This window comes from Phacochoerus africanus, chromosome 1, assembly GCF_016906955.1.
Source record: "Phacochoerus africanus isolate WHEZ1 chromosome 1, ROS_Pafr_v1, whole genome shotgun sequence".
Classification (NCBI taxonomy): Eukaryota; Metazoa; Chordata; class Mammalia; order Artiodactyla; family Suidae; genus Phacochoerus; species Phacochoerus africanus.
This window is the reverse complement of record NC_062544.1, coordinates 40,564,515-40,588,207: the sequence shown is the minus strand read 5'-3', so window position 1 is coordinate 40,588,207 and position 23,693 is coordinate 40,564,515. Positions and strand designations below refer to the sequence as shown.

The window sequence follows — 23,693 nt, the reverse complement described above, 5'->3', positions numbered from 1 at the left end:
GGCATCCATTAGAAATATTTAATTTCAGAGACCAAAAAGGACTGTCAGAGCCCTTTTCAGAAGACTCATCTTCTCAGAAATGCAGCATCTACTGTTCTTCTGCAGTGGGTAAAATTCCTACCATTACATTCATGTCTTTGGTTTACGTTTCTTTTTCCAGAAGCCACAGTTAAAAATAAATATGGTGCCAAGAAGGGTTATTACATGAAGTACATTCCATGCATCAACAACAGTGTACCCAGTCATTTAGAGATAACCTAAGGGAGATAGACCAGAACCATGAGTTAAAGGGGAACACACACAACCCTTTCTTTTTCATTTGAATTAGGAAATCTGGAAAAAGCTGAAAAGGGCCAGAATAAAGGATGAGGCCCAGGTAAAAACTAAGAGTCCGAACTAGGACAAGAGAAAACCACTGGATACCTATGATTAAAGAGCACAAGAGGAAGAAGGGGGTTGCAAACAAAGTCAATAGAAGATTAGTGTCAAAACAATGCCAACCTCACTGTTTATCTAATCCAGGATCAGCCCTGGAACTGCCCCCAAACAACTCACCACAACAGTTCAAGTAACACTTCTTTTTTAGAGAGGCATCACCCTAAATGTGATATGATGAAGGGGCTCAGCAGCCTGTGCAAGGCTCCAGGCGCTAAAACAAACAAGCGTTTGGCAATTCTACTGAGTATGTATTTCTAAGAAAAAAATGTAACTGGACAATTGGGTAGTTAGAAATTTTATTCAGGGCTATGGCAGTGCCTGTTCATAAGATTGTACTGCTCTGCAGTTAAATCCATCATACGAGCTCAGCCTTCTGATATTCAACCAACAGTAAGGGGCTCACAGAGCCAAGTGTCTGCAACGCATGCCTATGCCATGTGAATACACAAGCCTGGCAAAGACACAGACCAATGGACTCACCACTATCACCTCTCCTTGAAGAAATTTAGTGTTTTTCTTTTTTTTTTTTAATGTTTTAAGTTTGGCTCATAAAATATCAGGGGAAGGTAGGGGATTAAACTAAAACAGCAGTAAGATTACACTTTATACCCATTAAAATGGCAAAGGGCAGTTAAGCTGTTACTGCTATGGAGAGTGTGTCACTACTGTGGTGCAGGTTTAATTCCTGACCTGGGAATTTCTGCATGCCATAGGCATGGCCAAAAAAATTATATAAATAATAAAAATAAAATGGGAAAGATATGCACACTAATAATAAAAGTAGGCAAGGGTATAAAGAAATACACAATTTCTTATACCAATGAGGGGAATGTAAACTGGAACAATCACTCTAAATGAAAATTTGATGATATGCAATCAGTCCTTAACATACATTCAGGGTCTCTGACCATGCAACGCCAAACTGCTAGGAATTTATTCTTAGAAAATAATTGCAGATCAAACAACAGCAGCAAAAAACTAATCTAATCTAACAAAAATATTTACTATTATGGAGTTCCCATTGTGGCACAGCAGAAACGAATCCAACTAGTAACCATGAGGTTGCAGGTTCGATCCCAGTCTCGCTCAGTGGGTTAAGGATCCGGCATTGCCATGAGCCGTGGTGTAGGTCGAAGATGCGGCTGGGGTCTGACATTGCTGTGGCTGTGGCGTTGGCCAGCAGCTATAGCTCCAATTCAGCCCCTAGCCTGGGAACCTCTATATGCTACAGGTGTGGCCCTAAAAAGAAAAAAAGAAAATTACTATTAGAATGCTTGCAAAAATGGAAGTGATCAATCATTTAAATAAATTATGGTATAGGTATATCCATATTATGGAATATTATGTTACCAATAATAATGATAATGTGACTCAATTGAAAAATGGGCAAAAGAACCAAAGACATGTTTCTCCAAAGAAGATATACAGATAGCCAACAAGCACATGAAAAAATGCTCAACATCTCTGATTATTAGATAAATGCAAATTAAAACTACCATGAGATACCACCTCACACCAGTCAGAATGGCCATCATTAATAAGTCCACAAAGAACAAATGCTGGAGAGGGTATGGAAAAAAGGGAACCCTCCTACACTGTTGGGTGAATGTAAATTGGTACAACCACTATGGAAAACAGTATGGAGGTATCTTAGAAAACTAAATATAGAATTACCATATGACCCAGCAATCCCACTCTTGGGCATATATCCAGACAAAACTTTCCTTAAAAAAGATACATGCACCTGCATTCTCATTGCAGCACTATTCACAATAGCCAAAACATGGAAACAACATAAATGTCCATCGACAGATGAATGGATTAAGAACATGTGGTATAGGAGTTCCCATCATGGCTCAGTGGTTAATGAATCCAAGAACCATGAGGTCGAGGGTTCAATCCCTGGCCTCAATCAGTGGGTTAAGGATTCCGCATTGCTGTAAGTATGGTATAGATTGCAGAAGAGGCTCAGATCCTGTGTTGCTGTGGCTCTGGTGTAGGCTGGCAGCTGCAGCTCTGATTAGACCCCCTAGCCTGGGAACCTTCATATGCTGTGGGTGCGGCCCTAGAAAAGACAAAAAGACGAAAAAAAAAAAAAAAGAACGTGTGGTATATATACACAATGGAAAACTACTCAGCCATAAAAAAGAATGAAATAATGCCATTTGCAGCAACATGGATGGAACTAGAAGACTTTCATATTAAATGAAGTAAGTCAGAAAGAGAAAGACAAATACCACATGCTATCACTTACATCTTGAATCTAATATACGGCACAAATGAAACTTTCCACAAAAAAGAAACTCATGGACTTGGAGAATAGACTTGTGGTTGCCACGGTGGAGAGGGAAGGAGTGGGATGGACTAGGAATCTGGGGATAATAGATGCAAACTATTGCCTTTGGAATGGATAAGCAAGGACATCCTGCTTTATAGCACGGGGAACTATGTCTAGTCACTTGCGATGGAGCATGATAGAGGATAATGTGAGAAAAAGAATGTAAATACGTATGTGTGACTGCATCACTTTGCTGTACAGTAGAAAATTGACAGTACACTGTAAACCAGCTATAATGGGAAAAAAATCATTTAAAAAATAATAATATTGTGGAATAACATAACAATGATAATAATAACAACGGTAGCTACCAAATGAGGGCTTACTATGTAGTAAACATTATTCTGAGCACTTCAATGTTTTAAGCCACTCAATCCCCAAAATAGCCCTAGGAGGTATGTGTTAACTATAATTATCCCATTTTATAGATGAGAAAAGAGATGATGGGACTGATGCTAAAGCAGAGATTTCTAGTCTTCACAACAATTTCACAGAGTAGGTATGGCCCATTTTAACATTTCCAAAAACCAAAACTACCATGAGATATCACCTCACACCAGTCAGAATGGCCATCATTAATAAATCCACAAATAATAAGTGCTGGAGGGGTTGTGGAGAAAAGGGAACCCTCCTGCACTGTTGGTGGGAATGTAAACTGGTACAGCCACTATGGAGAACAGTTTGGAGATACCTTAGAAATCTATACATAGAACTTCCATATGACCCCACAATCCCACTCTTGGGCATCTATCCGGACAAAACTCTACTTAAAAGAGACACGTGCACCCGCATGTTCATTGCAGCACTATTCACAACAGCCAAGACATGGAAACAACCCAAATGTCCAGGGACAGAGGATTGGATTCGGAAGAGGTGGTATATATACACAATGGAATACTACTCAGCCATAAAAAAGAATGACATAATGCCATTTGCAGCAACATGGATGGAGCTAGAGAATCTCATACTGAGTGAAATGAGCCAGAAAGACAAAGACAAATACCATATGATATCACTTATAACTGGAATCTAATATCCAGCACAAATGAACATCTCCTCAGAAAAGAAAATCATGGACTTGGAGAAGAGATTTGTGGCTGCCTGATGGGAGGGGGAGGGAGTGGGAGGGATCGGGAGTTTGGGCTTATCAGACACAACTTAGAATAGATTTACAAGGAGATCCTGCTGAATAGCATTGAGAACTTCGTCTAGATACTCATGTTGCAACAGAAGAAAGGGTGGGGGAAAAATGTAATTGTAATGTATACATGTAAGGATAACCTGACCCCCTTGCTGTACAGTGGGAAAATAAAAAAAAAAAAATAAAAAAAATAAAAATTAAAAAAAAAAACATTTCCAAAAACCAAAATCCAGAGGGGTTAAGGGAGTTTCCCAGAGCCACACAACAAGGAAAGAGGGGAGCCAGGAGTCTGGCCCAGGTCCCTACAGCTCTAAAGCTAGGTTCTTCTACCACACCTCATTCTACAGTGAGGCAGTATGGAATGGTAGTTAAGAGCACTGATTCTGGGAGTTCCTGCTGTGGCTCAGTGGTAACGAACTTGACTAGTATCCATGAGGATGTGGGTTCAATCCCTTACTCAGTGGGCTAATGATCCGGCATTGCCACAAGCTATGGTGTAGGTCGAAGATGAGGGTTGGATCCCACGTTGCTGTGGCTGTGGTGTAGGCCAGCATCTGCAGCTCCAATTCGACCTCTAGCCTGGGAATTTCTATATGTTGCACATGTAGCCCTTTAAAAAAAAAAAAGAGCACTGATTCTAGAGAATGATTTATCGGTTTGAATCCTACCTCCATGACCTTGGACAAATCATTTACATTCTCTGTGCCTCAGCTTTCTTGTTCAAAAAATCATATCTAGGTTGCAAAGCTATTACAAATCAAGACATTATTACACAGACATCACTTTCATCAGGAAGTATATGCAGATTCTGAATAAACCCACTTTAAGGAATTCGCAATCACAAGTATGAAGCATTGACTGACACAACAAAACCTAGTGGGCACTCATAGATTTTCAAAGATAATAACAAACACATGCAGTGCTTACTATGTGCCAAGCCCTGTTGTTGGCAGTTTGTAAATACCAATTTGTTTATTCCTCATAACAAAAAGTACGAAGAAGTCTAGCAAACTTACATGACTTTCTGCTCTAATTTCTCTGTGGCAATTTTAGAGAACTGATACTATCCCTTCCTTTACCTGGACTCTTCGTAGATGGGCCACACGCTCCTCTATGGAGGTCTGCAAGGCCAAAGGGACTTTCAGAATGTCTTGGTAATTGTCCATCAGAAACGTTACCAACCTAGCAGCTAATAAGTCATCCAAGTCCACTTCATCCTTGGAACACAAGATGCAACGGGAAAATGTCTGAACCATCTAAAAAAAAAAAAATGGGAGGGTGTGATTTTTAAATAAATAGAGATGAAGGGTTTTCTCCTACTCTGAACTGAGTGCGATCTAATTTGCAAAAGGCAAAAAAGTCAGTGAGAAACAACACACAGCACAAGGCACACATCTTACCCAACGAATGGCCAGACCTGACCATCTCAGGTGGGCTGATCTTCTCATCATCAGCATGAACAGATGCACTGCATCTCAGAGACTTAGCAGAAATATTGGGGTGAGCAGTTTTAAAGGTACCCCCTTTAACAGACACTTTCAAATACATACTTCAACAAATTCTAAAAATTATTATCACCACCATAACTTGGATCACTTTTAAGTTCAAAGTACTTATAGCCAAATTTAGTGTAATAATTTCCTAATTTCATCATTTTTTAAAAAAAAATGTTAGCACAGTCTATGTGTCTCAACCATTACAGTTTTTCCTAGTTAACTGCTATTTTATCTAGGATTTTATATGTACATTTGACAATCACCTTTGAACAAAACCACGAGACTTCATAAATACATTAAGTATTTATAAAAATATAAAAAAATATTACAGCAGTTGCTTCCATAGAATTCATTTTAACTACTCCATTCTTAACACTACCTTTTGGATGGACTTTTTTTCCTTTCCTACTAACTTTATCGTTGACCATCTTATTTTAAGACCTATAGGCATGCAAATATAATAAGCCAGACAAAGACAAATACCATACAATATCACTTGTATAAGGAATCTAAAAAATACAAGAAAAATCAGTGAACATAACAAAAAAGAAATAGACTCACTGATGTAGAGAACAAACTAGTGGTTGGGAGGGGTAGGTTATAGGGATAGAAAATTAAGAGGTTTAAACTATTATGTATAAAATAAACTATAAGGACATACTGTACAGCACAGGGAATATAGCCAATGTTTTATAACTATATATAGAGTATAATCTTCAAAAACTGAATCACTATATTGTACACCTGTAACTTATATAATATCATACATCAACTATACTTCAATTTTTTAAAAAAACCTATATGCATGATATCATGTAGCTCTGTTTAATAAGACTTCACTTCTTCAGCATACTGCATAAGATACTTTATCTTCACTCACATCTACATATAGAGAGAGACACACACACAAAGACTCTATCTGGAGACTGTGGACTCCAGGAAACTGGTGAATGCCTTGAAAATGTATGCAAAATTTTATACATGCATTCTTCTAGGGAATAGATGCAAAGTTTTCTTCAGCTTTTCAGAATGGTCCATTAGCCCTCTACTCATCCACTTACCGCCCCACCCCCCACAAAAAAAGGTCAAGAATTACTCTGGGCACTCATTGGTTCTCTGATCTTATGCCATACTTCTAAAAGTGGGCCAGTGGACTCTCGGGCATACATGGTGGTTCACCAGCATATGGAAAGGATATACATTCCAATGAAACATCAATTTTGCTCTAAGCTATTTTTTGAAGAAAGTTAATAAATTTTTCCAGTAAATAATATAAGACCAGACACTATAAAACTCTTAGAGGAAAACATAGGCCAAACACTCTCTGACATAAACGACAGCAACATCTTCTCAGATCTTCTTAGAATATTGACAGTAAAAACAAAAATAAACAAATGGGACCTAATCAAACTTAAAAGTTTCTGCACAGGAGTTCCCGTCGTGGCGCAGTGGTTAACGAATCCAAATGGGAACCATGAGGTTGCGGGTTCGATCTCTGGCCTTGCTCAGTGGGTTAACGATCCAGCGTTGCCAGGAGCTGTGGTGTAGGTTGCAGACACGTTGCTGTGGCTCTGGCGTAGGCCGGGGGCTACAGCTCTGATTAGACCCCTAGCCTGGGAACTTCCATATGCCGCGGGAGCGGCCCAAGAAATATCAAAAAAAAAAAAAAAAAAAAGTTCTGCACAGCAAAGGAAACCCTAAACAAAATGAAAAGACAACCCACAGAATGGGAGAAAATCTTTGCAAATGAATCGACTGACAAGGCATTCATCTCCAAAATTTATAAACATCTCCTGCAGCTCCATACCAAAAAAACAAACAACCCCATCAAAAAACGGGCAGAAGATCTAAACAGACAGTTCTCCAAAGAAGACACACAGATGGCCACAGAACACATGAAAAGATGCTCAACATCACTCATCATTAGAGAAATGCAAGTCAAAACCACTATGAGGTACCACCTAACACCAGCCAGAACGGCCAGCATCAAAACGGCTACAAACAAGAAGTGCTGGAGAGGGTGTGGAGAAAATGGAACCCTGTTACACTGTTGGTGGGATTGTAAATGGGTGAAACCACTGTGGAAAGCAGTATGGAGATTCCTCAGAAAACTAAAAATAGAACCACCATTTGATCCAGCAATCCCACTCCTGGGCATCTATCCAGAGAAAACCATGACTCGCAAAGACACAAGTACTCCGATGTTCATTACAGCACTCTTTTCAATAGCCAAAACATGGAAACAACCTAAATGTCCATCAACAGAGGAGTGGCTCAAGAAGATGTGGTACATATACACAATGGAATATTACTCAGCCATTAAAAAAACAAATAAACAAACAAACAAAAAACCACGAAATACTGGCATTTTTAGCAACATGGATGGACCTAGAAATTATCATGCTAAGTGAAGTCAGCCAGACAATGAGACACCAACATCAAATGCTTTCACTGACATGTGGAATCTGAAAAAAGGACAGACGGAACTTCTTTGCAGAACAGATACTGACTCACAGACATTGAAAAACTTATGGTCTCCAGAGGAGACAGTTTGGTGGGTGGGGGGATGTGCTTGGGCTGTGGGATGGAAATCCTGTGAAATTGGATTGTGATGATCATTATACAACTACAGATGTGATAAATTCATTGAGTAATAAAAAAAATTTTTTTAATTAAAAAACCATATGCTGATATGACAGGGTAGAATTCAACATTAGTTTAAGTTTTTAAGCCAAACTGAGACTATATTAAGAAATACCCTCACTCATGGACCCAAGAGATACTAATTCCCTCTCCCCTTCCTTCCAAGTTGTCTGATCCATCTCTATATGTAACTTCCTCCCCCTTTAACGCATGATATATGCTTCGTCTTTCCAACTAGTCAGAGTAGCAAAGGCTTTGCAACCCTTTTTGTCCTGGAGGGAGAATTCTGTTTCTGAGAAGCCAGTTATTCCTTCTGCCCATACTTCCTTCTCTGTGTTGACAGCAGGAAGGAAGCAGCAGATATCTCTACACTGAGTCTACCCCTACTCACTCTTCACTTTTTATTACCTTCTCTAAGTCACTAAGAGCAAAAGCACAACACCAGTCTGAGTGGATTCCAAGCCATGGCTCTTTAAGGAAGCCCACATTGTAACTGGGTACCAAGCTAGTAAATTTTACTCATGTGGATTTTATCCCCAAAACTCATGTCCTGTTAGATGTTAGAAATCAACCTACCAGTGTTCGGGTGCCAAAGCCATCACACAGTGGTGGCATCTCCTTATTTAAGCAGATCCTTGCCATCATTCTCATCAATAACTGTAACTTTCTCCTATTTTCTGGGGGCAGGAGGAGACAGCAAATCTGAAATGCTTCAATGGCCATTTTCTCTTTCTGTAACAAACCTGATTTAGGAAGAAAAAAAAGTTTTAAACCTTTTAAAACCTACAGCCTATTTGACTATTATGTTTAAAGTTTTAGAAAATACATATATTATTAAGTTATATATGTAGTAATATATATAACTAAAGTATATATTATAAAAATACATATATTATTAAAATATATATAGTAATATATATTACTAAAATTATATAAAGCATGTTCACATGTTCAACTATAGTGGGCCAACTGACCCACTGTCACTCACAAATTAGCACAGAAAATACAAACCATCAAACAGGGATGGCAAATATATAAAACAAATACAGCCATTTTCCCCTCCCACAACCTTGACAGATACAAATAAATTTTCATAGCATTCTTTCCCATTGGACCAAGAGCAGTCAGGTTAAGCCTAACCTAACCCTCAACACTCACACTGTTAAGAGGTTCAAGATAGCATGAGCAAAAACACGAATGCACCATCACTGCCCCAAAGTTTCTCCTTTGTACTATTTCCTCATGATAAGCAGGGCTGCTCTATGGATGACTCTCATAGATGAAACAATAGGACTAATGCTCTTAGAGTCATGCCACTGCCAAATGGCTCTGCTTCCTTCTAACTAACACTTGTCAAATAACCCTTCCTCCCACTGAAGCTGTTTTTCCCAGCTAAGTTTACTGATTCAATCATGTTACATGTCAGCCTTCTTCACACAGTATGATTTTGCTAAGAACAAGGATATCCTAGGAGTTACCGCCCTTGCTCAATGGAAATGAATCCGACTAGGAACCATGAAGTTATGGGTTCAATTCCTGGCCTTGCTCAGTGGGTTAAGGATCCAGCGCTGCCATGAGCTGCAGTGTAGGTTGCTGTGGCTGTGGCGGAGGCTGGCAGCTATAGCTCCTATTCAACCCCTACCCTGGGAACCTTCATATGCCTCGGGGGCAGTCCTAAAAAAACAAAAACAAACAAACAAACAAAAAAGAAAAAGAAAAAGGAACAAGGGTATTCTAATATTGTGTTCTTCATATTCGTCTCCAGATACACACATCCTCACATCTTCTAAAGAGATGAAACTGCTTTCAGCAATTTATCAGTACATACTAAACCTTGTCCAGCTCCAACTTGGAGACAAAACCATCTTTTACATTCAGTAAATCTTTACTAGCTGTGTACAGTATGCCAGGAATGCCAGGTCTTAGAAATATAAAAATATGCAAGGTCCCTTCCTTTGAAGAGATTATGCACTGTGAGAAGGAAAGGTCCATAAAAAATAAGTTGCAAAACGCAAGAGATGCTGCAAGAGACATCTGCAAGGGGCATAATAGGGGAACTATAACTCATTCAATAGGATTGCAGTATAAGCTGTGGGAGTCATTAGAAATGAAACTGGAAAGGTCAGCAGAGATGAGTCTTAGAATGCCCTGAACACCAGACTAAGGAGTACAGATTTGAAAAAAAAATAGAGAAGGGAAGGAGCTGGGGAGTGATGAGAAAATACTCCCAAAATTTTGGGAAAAGTCACTCTAAGGAGGACATATGAGCAGAGATCTGAAGGAAATGAGAATAAGCCTGGGAAATATCACAGAGACAAATTCTCAAGGCAAAGAAAATAGTAATTGCAAAGACTGTGTTAAGGGAGGGTTTGAGGACTGGCAGTGAGGCCTGAGTGAGGAGAGGACTGTGCAAGGAATATTCAAGTCAAAAATGAGGTTAGAAAAGAGGCCAGAAGCCAGGAGCCAGGTCACACAGAACTTTTTAGACTATCATTCAGGACTCCAGGTTTTATGGTAAGTGGCCTGAAAAACCATTGAAGGGTTCTTGGAAGGGGAATCATTTGATCTGAATTATGTCTTCTCTGGCAGCTGTAATAAATTTTAAGCAGGTGACCAGGAGGAAGGAAGATGCAAAACATGATGACAGTCTGGATGGGGTTGGAAATGGTGGCAACTGGAGCTGGTAAAAACTAATTAAATTCCAGATCCACTTCTCCACAAAGCATTTTACTTTTTTCATGAAGCCTACCATCACAGTAGGCCACAAATCCCTTCTTTTATCCAGTTATAAACACTTTTGGAGAGTAAGATTTCACCTTATCTTTGTTTTTGTTTTGTTTTGTTTTTTGGGGTTTTTTTTGTCTTTTTTTGTTTGTTTGTTTGTTTTTTGCCATTTCTTGGGCTGCTCCCGCGGCATATGGAGGTTCCCAGGCTAGGGGTCGAATCGGAGCTGTAGCCGCCAGCCTACGCTAGAGCCACAGCAACGCAGGATCCGAGCCGCGTCTGCAACCTACACCACAGCCCACGGCAACGCCAGATCGTTAACCCACTGAGCAAGGGCAGGGACCGAACCCGCAACCTCATGGTTCCTAGTCGGATTCATTAATCACTGCGCCACGACGGGAACTCCCGATTTCACCTTATCTTTGTATGTTTCATATATATAGCTTTATGAATGAGCCTGCAAGATGATTGAAAATCTAATGCACTTCTTTTGGCAAGCCCTATTTTCTAGTATATGGTACAAAGCATAAAAGTAAACATTTGGAGGGAGGGGACACGCTAGGAGAGTAGGAAGACCCTGAATACACCTTCTCCCATGGGAACGCCAAAGCTGCAAATACTTCTAGAGCAACTATCTATGAGAATGACTTGAGGACTAACAGAAAAGATTTTCCACAACTATAAAGAAGGAGCCACAATGAAACAGGTAGGAGGAGCAGAGATATAATATACAAGGACCCACATAAACGGGTGGGCAACCCACAAACAGTAGGAATATCACAACTGCAGAGATACTCCCCAGAGAGTATAGAGTCTGACCCCACAACAGGCTCCCCAGCTTGTGGGTTCTGCACCCAGGACACAGGTCCCCAGAATGTGTGGCTTTGAAACCAAGCAGGGCTTACATTCAAGAGGGTTGGAGGGCAGTAGGAAACAGACTCTGCCCTTCAAGGTCACATGCAAAATGTCATGTGTTCCAGGTCCCAGCACAGAGGCAGCAGTTTGAAAGGAGCCTGGGTCAAACCCACCTACTCATCTTGGAGAAGAAGGAGGAGACTGGGGTTCTCCCTGAGGATGGAGATGATAGGAGCAGCCAGTTTCGGGAGCTCATTCTATCATGATGACTCCAAGGCTCACAAGCATTATTTTGGAATCTTCCCTCTAGTTTATTAGTGCCAGGGGCTTTCCCTGCTCACCAGTGGGCCCACAACATCCACGGACCACGGGGCCACCCACTCAGCCATGTGTGAAGCCCACCCCATCCTCTAGCAGGCCCACACCCACCACATGAATCAGGGCCTTAGAGTCAACTGGGCTAGGGGTGGAGGGGAGCAGCCTCACCTACCAGTGCACACACTGGTAGATTGTAGTTGGCCTCACAACAACAAAAGGGCAAACACAGCCCACACAGGGAGCACTCCCAGGGCATATAGCTCTGGTGACCCAAAAGGAGTGTGCTGCTGGGCCCCATAACATATCTCCTACATGAAGCTACTTCTCCAAAATCAGGAAATGTAACCAACCTGCCAAATACGTAGAAATAAAAACAGAAAACTAGGCAAGATGAGGATAAGGGTATATTCCCAAAGAAGAAACAAGACAAAACTTTAGAAAAGGAACTTAAAGTGGAGATAAGTTATCTAACCAATAAAGAGTTCTGGGCAATGATAATAAAGATGTTCACTGAACTAAGGGGAAAAATGGATGAACAGAGTTTTAATAAAGTGGAAGAATAAAATAGGTGAAATTAAAAATACACTGGAAGAGGCATTCCCACTGTGACGCAGCAAAAACAAATCCAACTAGGAACTATGAGGTTGCAGGTTCGATCCCTGGCCTCGCTCAGTGGGTTAAGGATCTGGCATTGCTGTGAGCTATGGTGTAGGTCACAGATGCAGCTCAGATCCTGTGTTGCTGTAGCTGTGGTGTAGGCCAGCAGCTACAGCTCTGATTAGACCCCTAGCCCGGGAACTTCCATATGCTGTGGGTATGGCCCTAAAAAGACAAAAGACAAAAAAAAAAAAACACTGGAAGAAATCAACAGTAGATTACATGACATAGAAGACAGAGTAGTGGAAATTCACCAAGCTGGAAAAAAGAAAAAGAAAAAGAACTTTTAAAAATGTGGATAGGAGTTCCTGCCGTGGCTCAGTGGTTAACGAATCCAACTAGGAACAATGAGATTGCGGGTTCGATCCCTGGCCTTGCTCAATGGGTTAAGGATCCGGCATTGCCGTGATCTGTGGTGTAGGTCGCAGAGGCAGCTCGGATCTGGCATTGCTGTGGCTGTGGCATAGGCCAGCAGCTACAGCTCTGATTGAACCCCTAGCTTGGGAACCTCCATATGCCACAGGTACTTCCCTAGAAAAGGCAAAAAAAAGACAAAAAATAAATAAATAAAAATAAAAAATAAAAATGTGGATAGTTTAAGATAACTCTGGAAAAAATTAAATGTACTAACATTCGAATAATAGAGATCCCAGAAGAAGAACAGAGAGAGAAAGGGGCAGAGAACTTATTTGAAGAAATCATTGCTAAAAATATCCCTAACCTGACAAAGGAAAAAGACATCCAGGTCCAGGAATACAGAGAATCCCAAACAAGATAAACCCAAAAAGGTCCATACCAAGACACATCATAATTAAAAAGGCAACAATTAGCAGTAAAGAGAGAATCCTAAAAGCAGCAAAAGAAAATCAACTAGTTAGGTAAAAAGGAAGTCCCATAAGACTATCAGCTGACATTCAGCAGAAATTTTATAGGCCAGAAGGGAATAAAAGGAAAAATACCTACAACCAAGGATACACTACCCAATGAGGTTATCATTCAGATTTGAATGAGAGATAAAAGAATTTTACAGATAAGCCAAAGGTGAAAAAACTTCAGCACCACTAAATTTGCCTTCCAAAAAATCATAAGGAACTTCTAAATGGAAAAAAAAAAAAAAAAAAAAAAGCAAAACCTATGAAGGGAAAAAACCCCATTAGTAAAAGCAAACATACAATAAAGGCAGTGGATTAACAGTTAAAAGTTAATAGGAAGTTTAAAAGGCAAAATAGTAAAAATCACTTATATCTGCAATTAGTAGTTGAGGGATACACAAAACACAGATAACAAAGCTAGTGTATCATAACTCCCTAATTTCAAGCTATACTATAAGGCTCAGTCATCAAAACAGTATGGTACTGGCACAAAAACAGACACACAGATCAATGGAACAAAATAGAGAGCCCAGAAATGGACCCATATTTTGTGGACAATTAATCTACAACAAAGGAGGCAAGAATATACAATGGGGAAAAGACAGCCACTGCAATAATTGGTATTGGGAAAACCAGACAGCTACAAGCAAAAGAATCAAAATGAACTAATCTTTCACACCATGCACAAAAATAAATTCAAAATGGATTCAGATTTAAATGTAAGACCTGAAACCATACAAATTCTAGAAGAAAACATGGGCAGTGTGCTCTTTGACAATGGCCTTCATGATATTTTCTGGATATGTCTCCATAGGCAAGGAAAACAAAAGCAAAAAAATAAATAAATAAATGGGACTAACTCAAACTAAAAAGTTTTTGCACAGTGAAGGAAACTATCAACAAAATGAAAAGGCCAGTTACTAGATGGGAGAAGATTATTTGCAAACAATATATCCAATAAGATATTAATATCCAAAATATATAAAGAACTCCTAAAATTCAACTTCAAAAAACCAAACAACCCCATTAAAAAGGGGGCAGAGAATCTAAATAGACGTTTTTCCAGAGACATACAGATGGCAATAAGCACATGAAAAGATGTCCAACATCATTCATCATCAGGGAAATGCAAACTAAAGCCACAGTGAGATACCACCTCACATCTGTTAGAAGGGCTGTTATCAAAAAGTTAACAAATAAGGGTTGACAAGGATATTGAGGAAAAGGAACATGTGTGCACTGTTACTGGGAATATAAATTGGTGCGGCCACTAAGGAAACCAATATAGAGGTTTCTTAAAAAATTAAAAATATAACTACCATATAATATAGCAATTCCACTCCTGGGTATTTATCTGAAGAAAACCAAAATATTAATTTGAAAAGATACATCTACCCCAATGTTCATAGTAGCATTATTTAAAAAAACCAAGATATGGAAGCAATCAAAGTGCTTCCAATAGTGCCACCAATAGATAAACAGACAAATAAGATTATCACACACACACACAAATGGAATATTACACAGCCATTAATGAAATCTTGCTATTATGACAACATAGATGGACGTAGAGCATGTTATGCTAAGTGAAATAAGTTAGAGAAAGATAAATGCTGTAGGATTTCACTTATATGTGGAATCTAAAAAACAAAACAAGTGAGCAAACATAACAAAACAAAAAATGAACTACACATACATAGAACAAACAGGTGGTTTCCAGAGGGAAGGGGTGTGGGGAGAGGAAAGAAATAGGTAAAGGAGACTATGAGGTACAAACTACTAGCTGCGAAATAAATGAGGCACATCTTTGAAATGTACATATATATTGAGGGAATACAATCACAATGTAATATCTTTGAATGCTGATATATCATAACTAGACTTATCCTGGTGATCAGTCTGAAATGCATAGAAAATCTAATCATTAGGCTACATCATAGGAACTAAAATAGTGTTGTAGGTCAATTATACTTCAAAAACAAACAAACAGGGAGCTCCCACTGTGGCTCAGCAGGTTAAAAACTCAACTAGAATCCATGAGGATGTGGGTTTGATCCCTGGCCTCGTTAAGGGAGTTAAGGATCTGGAATTGCCTCAAGCTGTGGTGTAGGTAGCATACTTGGCTTATATCTGGCATTGCTGTGACTGTGGTGTAGCTGGCAGCTGTAACTCAAATTCAACCCCTAGCCTGGGAACTTCCACATGCCACAGGTGCAGCCCTAAAAAGACAAGAAAAGAGAGAGACAAATACCATATGATATCACTTAAATCTGGAATCTAATATACGGCATAAATGAATCTTTCCACAGAAAAGAAAATCATGGACATGGAGAACAAACTTGTAGTTGCCAAGAGGGAGGGGAGGGAGTGGGAGGGACTTGGAATTTGGGGTTAATAGATGCAAACGACTGCCTTTGGAATGGATAAGCAATGGGATCCTGCTGTATAGCACTGGAAACCATGTCTGGTCACTTGTGATGGAGCATGATAATGTAAGAAAAAAGATTGTATACATGTATGTGTACTGGGTCACTTTGCTGTGCAAAAGAAAATTGACAGAACACTGTAAACCAGCTATAATGGAAAAAAATTTTAAATCATCATATAAATAAATAAATAAATAATAGGAGTTCCTGCTGTGGTACAGTGGGTTAAGGATCTGCTGTTACCACAGCTATGGCTCAGATTCAATCCCTGGCCTGGTAACTTCCATATGCCATGGGTGCAGCAGCAAAAAAAAAAAAAAAAAAAAAAAAAAAAAAAAAAGTAGGACTAAAATAAAATGTATGACAATAATAGCACAAAGAGCAGGAGGTCATAACATTATAAGTGAAACAGTATAATATTTAAAAGTCAGCAAAATTTTCTTGAGACACGAAAAGTATAAACCATAAAAGAAAATCATAAAATAGACCCTCATTAAAATTGACTACCTCTGTTTTTGAAAGACATTGTTAAGAAGAGGGAAAAAAAACACAATTTGGGAAAAAAAAAAAATTTGCAATACATCTAACAAAGGACTTACATGCAGAACATATCAACTAGTACAACCTAATAATACAACAAACAAGCCAACTTAAAAGTGACAGAAATGATGATTTCAATAATCACTTTAAGAGTTCCTGACATGGCTCAGAGGAAACAAATGTGAGTAGTATCAGCAAGGACACAGGATCAATCCCTGGCCTTGCTCAGTGGGTTAAGGATCCGGCATTGCCATGAACTGTGGAGTAGGTTGCAGACACAGGTCAGATCTGGCGTTGCTGTGGCTATGGTGTAGGCCAGCGGCGAGAGCTCCGATTCAACCCCTAGCCTGAGAATCTCCATACGCCAAGGGTGTGGCCCTAAAAAGACAAAAAAAAAAAAAAAAACCAGTCACTTTATGAAAGAAGATATATGAATGTCAACTGAACAAATAAGTAGATGCCCAATATTAGTAGTCATGAAAAAAATTCTAACTAAAACCAAAATTTTAGTTACTAGGGTAACTAAAATTTAAAAGACTGCCAACATTGAAGTATTACGTCCAGAACTCCTGCACATCTCTAATGGGAATGTAAAATCACACAACTATTTTGGAAAAGAGATGGTCTGTATCATATAGAAGTGGATATACATCTACCATATCATCCAGAAATTCCATTTCTAGCTATTTTCCCTTATGAAGAAAGACATATGTTCACACAGAGTCTAGTACACAGATGTTCATAGCAGGTATACTCATAATAGCCCAAGACTGGAAACAACTTCACAGGTACTTCAAGGTGAATGGACAAATAAATCATGGTATATCCATACAATAGTATATTCCTTATTAAAATGTAACAATCTACTAGCACATGCAGGAACAAAATTTCAAAAACATTATGTTGAGCAAAAGAAGCCAGATACAAAGGACACGCTGTATAACTGCACTTGTATGAAACGCCTTAAAAGAAAACCTAATCTACATAAATAGAAAGCTTCTATTTCTGGCTGTCTGGTGCCGGCTATAGGCTGGAGACTGACTAAAAAAGAGGACAAGAGAAACTTTAGGGAGAATGGAAATGGTCTATGTTTCAAATGTAATGGTAATTACACTAATATAAATTGACCAAAACTCACTGAACTATACTTAAAATGAGTATATGATGATGTTGAGCATTGGGAACATAAATTGGCACAACATTGTAAATCAACTATAATTTAATTTTAAAAAAAGAAAAAAAAAGTGAATGGTCAAGAGTTCCCTATTGGTCTACTGGTTAAAGGATCTGGCATCACTACTATGGCTCAGGTTCGATCCCTTCCCTGGGGTCTTCTGCATGTCACAAGTGCAGCCACCAAAAAAAAAAAACACACACAAAAAACAAGGAATGGCCAACAAAAACTGTTATGAATTAAAAGATTACACTCTCTACTTAATATCATACTCTATATACATATCAACTAACCCATAGGCATACTTTTCTTGGCTACCACATGTGTCCCTAAATAAAAACCACTTCTAATTTTGGATTTATCCATCAGCCACCTATCATTGTATTATATAATCTTTTGGCATAATCTCTGGGAATTAAAAAAAAAATTAAAGCTCTACTGGCCATTATATATTTTGAAAGAGATTGTTTAATGTTAAGAAAATGTTTAATGAGGCAATAATGCAAAAAGTCATAATCCCATAATTCCTTTCGCATTAGAAACACGGATGCTACAGACAAGAGGGGAAATTGGGTCATAAGACACTTAGCTGTGTCCCAGTTTAATCACATCATTACACATACCAAATAAAACTAGGAGAATAGCTTAAAAGTAAAATAGAAGTTATGTTGCATAAAGCAGAGATTTGCAATATTTCCATGATGGGAGCAAATTTTTCTGTCACCTGTAAAAGCACATGAATGTCTCAAAATATTTTAGAACTTCAGTAGATCTTCCACTACAGCAGAAAAGAATTTTAAAGGTTTTATAGTGGGTTTAGAGCTATTTTTCCTTCTTTAAAAATTAAAACTAGGATAGATGGCAGAGTAGAAGGACTAGAGCTCACCTCTCATAAATGTAACAAAATTACTACCAACTGCTGAACAACCTTCAAGCAAATAGATTACTATCAAAAAAGATATCCTGGAGTTCCCGTCATGGCGCAGTGGTTGACGAATCCAACTAGGAACCATGAGGTTGTGGGTTCGGTCCCTGGCCTTGCTCAGTGGGTTGACGATCCGGCGTTGCTGTGAGCTGTGGTGTAGGTTGCAGACGCGGCTCGGATCCTGCGTTGCTGTGGCTCTGGCGTAGGCCAGCGGCTACAGCTCCGATTGGACCCCTAGCCTGGGATCCTCCATATGCCGCAGGAGCGGCCCAAGAAATAGCAAAAAAAAAAAAAAAAAAAAGATATCCTACTCCAGAAGACAAAGAGGAGGCCACATCAAGAGGTAGGAGGGGCGATTACGTGATATAAGCAACTCCATACCCACCAGGCAGGCAGCCCACAGACTGGAAAGTAACTGTATCACAGAGACTCAACTACAGCAGTGAGAGTTCTGAGCCCCATGTCAGGTCCCCATGCCTGGGGATCTGGCATTGGGAGAAGGAGCCCCTGGAGCATTTGGCATTGAAGGCCAGTGGGGCTTGTGCACAGGAGCTCCATGAGACTGTGGGAAACAAGGACCCCATTCTTGAAAGGCACAAACAGGCTTTCATATGCACCAGGTCCCAGGGTAAAGCAAAGTCTCCATAGGAATCTGACCTGACTGTAGTTCTTGGAGGATCCCCTGGGAAAACAGGGGGTGACTGTGGCTCGTTGTGGGGGAAAAACATTGGAGGCAAAGGTCTCCAGAACAATCATCAGTGTGTGTTTCTCAAGAGGTGGCCATTTTGGAAAAGTCTGGCCCACCTATCAGGGCTGAGCAGCCCCAGGCCAAAGAATAATCCAGGTGGGATCACAGCCCCACCCATCAGTACAGCCTGCTTAAAGAACCTCTAGGCACACAGTTGCCTCTAATCACACTCAGAAACAAAGCCCCACCCACCAAAGGGATAAGAATCAGCTTGACCTACCAGTGAGCAGGCACCAGTCCCTCCCATCAGGAAGCCTACAGCAAGCCCCAGTACCAACTTCAGCCACAAGGGGGACAGACATCAGAAGCAAAAGAGACTACAACTCTATTGTCTGCAAAAAGAAGACCATGCCAGGAGTTCCTATTGTGGCTCAGTGGTTAACGAATCCAAATAGGAACCATGAGGTTGAGGGTTCAATCCCTGGCCTTACTCAGTGGGTTAACGATCCAGCATTGCCATGAGCTGTGGTGTGGGTCGCAGACGCGCCTCGGATCCGCGCCTCGGATCCGCGCCTCGGATCCGCGCCTCGGATCCGCGCCTCGGATCCGCGTCCCACGTTGCTGTGGCTCTGGCGTAGGCTGGCAGCTACAGTTCCCTAGCTTGGGAACCTCCATATGCTGCAACAGCGGCCTAAGAAATGGCAAAAAGACAAAAAACAAAAACAAAAAACAGAACAGGTGGAGAGTTCCCTTGTGGCTCAGCAGTTAACAAATCCAACTAGGATCCATTAGGATGTGGGTTCGATCTCTGGCTTCACTCAGTGAGTTAAGGATCCGGCATTGCTGTGGTGAAGGTCACAGACATAGCTTGGATCCTGAGTGGCTGTGGTATAGGCCAGCAGCTATAGCTCCAATCCAACCCCTAGCCTGAGAACTTCCATGTGCCACAGGTGTGGCCCTGAAAAGCCAAAAAGAAAAAAAGAAAAAAAAAAAGGAAGAGTATGCCAAAAATCTATACAAATGAAAAGGCAAAGAAGTATGACTTGCATAAGGGAACAAGGAGAAAAAAAAAAAAAAACAGCTAAGTCATCTGGAGATTATCAACTTCCACGGAAAACACTTTAGACTGCTTATAATGAAGATGATTCAAGACACTGGAAATAAACTGGAGGCAAAGATTGATAAATTACAAGAAATATTGAGCAAAGAAATACAAGATTTAAGGATTAAGCAAGCAGAGATGCAAAATGCAATAACTGAAATAAAAAATTCATTAAAAGCAACCAACAACAGAATACAGAGGCAGAAGAATGAATAAGCAAGGTGGAGGAAAGACTAGTAGAAATCACTGATGTGGAACAGAAAAGAGAAAAAAGATTGAAAAGAAATGAAGACCGTCTAAGAGAACTCTGGGACAACATTAAACACACCAACACCCATATTATAGAGTGCCAGAAGCGAAGAGAGAGAGAAAGGGCCAGAAAAAATATTTGAAGAGATAACAGCTGAAAAATTCCCTAACATGGGAAAGGAATCAGTCACTCAAATCCAGGAAGCACAACGAGTACCATATAAAATATACCCAAGAAGGAATACACCAAGACACATATTAATCAAACTGCCCCAAATTTAAGACAAAGAAAATCTTGAAAGCAGCTAGAAAAAAGAAACAAATAACATACAAGCGAACCCCGATAAGGTTATCAGCAGATGTTTCAGCAGAAACTCTGCAGGCCAGAAGAGACTGGCATGATATAATTAAAAGTGATGAAAGGAAAAAACCTCCAACCAAGACTACTCTACCAAGCAAGGCTCTCATTCAGATTTGAAGGAGAAATCAAAAGCTTTACAGACAAGCAAAAACTAAGAGAATTCAGCAGCCCTAAACCAGCTTTACAATAAATACTAAAGGAACTTCTCTGGGTGGAAAAGAAAAGGCCACAACTAGAAACAAAAATACTGCAATGACAAGAATCACCAGTAAAGGCATATATACAGTAAAGGGAGGAAATCATCCATGCACAAATATGCTACCAAAATCAGAAACTGTGAGAAAAGGAGGGTACAAATGCAGGACACTGTAGATGCACTTGCAATTAAGAGACCAACAACTTAAAACAATCTCATATACATATAGACTCCTATATCAAAACTTCAGGGTAACTACAAACCAAAACTCTACAATTGATACAGATATAAATAAAAAAAAAAGCTAATCAAATACAACACTAAAGATAGTCATCAAACCATAAGAGAGAACAAAAGAAAGAGAAGAAAAAAAGGGCAACAAAAACAAATACAAAACAGTTAATAGCAATGAGAACTTATACATCAATAATTACCTTAAATGTAAATGGACTAAATGCCCCAACCAAAAGACACAGACTGGCTGAATGGATACAAAAACAAGACCCCTATATATGCTGTCTTCAAGAGAACCACTTCACTTCTAGGGACACATACAAACTGAAAATGAGAGGATGGAAGAAAATATTCCATGCAAACAGGAATCAAAAGAGAGCTGGGGAGTTTCCATTGTGGCGCAGCAGAAACGAATCCAACTAGGAACCATGAGGTTGCGGATTCGATCCCTGGCCTCTCTCAGTGGGTTAAGGATCCGGCATTGCTGTGAGCTGTTGTGTAGGTCACAGATGTGGCTCGGATCTGGCATGGCTGTGGCTGTGGTGTAGGCTGGCGGCTACAGCTCCGATTAGATCCCTAGCCTGGGAACCTCCATATGCTGCAGGTGCAGCCCTAAAAAGACAAAAGACCAAAAAAAAAAAAGAAAGCTGGAGTAGCAATACTAACATCAGACAAAATAATCTTAAAATAAAGAGTATTTTAAGAAGCAAAGAAGGACATTACATAATGATCAAAGGATCAATCCAAGAAGAAGATATAACAATTGTAAATATATATGCACCCAACATAGGATCACCTCAATATATAAGGCAACTGCTAAGAACCTTTAAAGGAGAAATTGACAATAACACAATAATAGTGGTAGACTTTAGCAACCCTCTTATAGCAACTGACAGATCATCCAGACAGAAAATCAATAAGGAAACACAGGCCCTAAATGAAGCATGAGACCAGATGGACTTAATAGATATTTATACGACAGTCCAGCCAAAAGCAGCAGAATACACATTCTTCTCAAGGGCACATGGAACATTCTTGAGGACTGAACACATTCTGGGCCACAAATCAAGCCTAGGTAACGTTAAGAAAATTGAGATCATATTAAGCATCTTTTCTGACCATAGCACTATATGACTGGAAATCAACAAGAAAAAAAATGCAAAAAATACAAATACATGCAGACTCAACAACATGCTACTGAACAACCAATGGATCACTGAAGAAATCAAAGAGGAAATTTTAAAATACCTAGAAGCAAATGACAACAAAGAGACGACACTCCAAAACCTATGAGATGCATCGAAAGCCATTCTAAGAGGAAAGTTTATAGTAATACAAGCCCACCTCAGCAAACAAGAAAAAGCTAAAATAAAGCTAACTTTACATCTAAAGCAGCTTGAGAGAGAAGAGACAAGACCTAAAGTTAGTAGAAAGAAAGAAATCATAAAGATCAGAGCAGAAATCAATGAAATAGAAACAAACATAACCATAGAAAATATCAATGAAACGAAAAGCTGGTTTTTTGAAAAGCGCAACAAAATTGATAAACCCTTAGCCAGACTTGTGAAGAAAAAAAGAGAGAGGACTCAAATCAACAAAATTAGAAATGAAAAAGAAGTAACAACAACATCACAGAAATACAAAGGATCATAAGAGACTACTATATGCAACTACACATCAATAAAACTGAAAATCTAGAAGAAATGGACAAATTCTTAGAAAAGTACAATCTTCCAAGACTAAACCAGGATGAAATAGAAAAGATGAATAGACCAATCACAAGTACTGAAATTGAAACTGTGATTAAAAAACTTCCAACAAACAAAAGTCCAGGACCAGATGGCTTCACAGAAAATTCTACCAAACATTCAGAGAAGAGCTAATACCTATCCTTCTGAAATGATTCCAAAAAATTGCATAGGAAGGAACACTCCCAATCTCATTCTATGAGGCTACCATCACCCTGATACCAAAACCAGACAAAGATACCACCAAAAAAGAAAACTACAGGCCAATGATGAACATAGATGCAAACATCCTCAACAAACCGCATCCAACAATACATTCAAAGGATTGCACATCATGATCAAGTGGGATTTATCCCAGGAATGCAAGGATTCTTCAATATCCACAAATCAATCAGAGTGATACACCACATTACCAAACTGAAGAATAAAAACTATATGATCCTCTCAATAGAGGCAGAAAAAGCTTTTGACAAAATCCAACACCCAATCTAAAAACCCTCAAGAAAGTGGGCATTAAGGGAACCTACCTCAACATAATAAAGACCATATATGACAAGATAACATCTTC

At 39.4% G+C, this 23,693-nt stretch overlaps 1 protein-coding gene across 2 annotated transcripts in view; it reads right to left on the bottom strand.

Moving 5' to 3' along the window:
* DEPDC1B (DEP domain containing 1B) overlaps positions 1-23,693 on the bottom strand; it is a 90,731-nt gene that overhangs the window by 3,115 nt on the left and 63,923 nt on the right. For both annotated transcript variants that reach the window (XM_047755827.1, XM_047755765.1), the window contains exons 8-9: positions 8,633-8,799; positions 4,997-5,173 (exon numbers count right to left, since the gene is read on the bottom strand). In XM_047755827.1, coding sequence (XP_047611783.1) covers positions 4,997-5,173; positions 8,633-8,799 — 344 coding nt within the window. The remainder of the gene's footprint in view (positions 1-4,996; positions 5,174-8,632; positions 8,800-23,693) is intronic.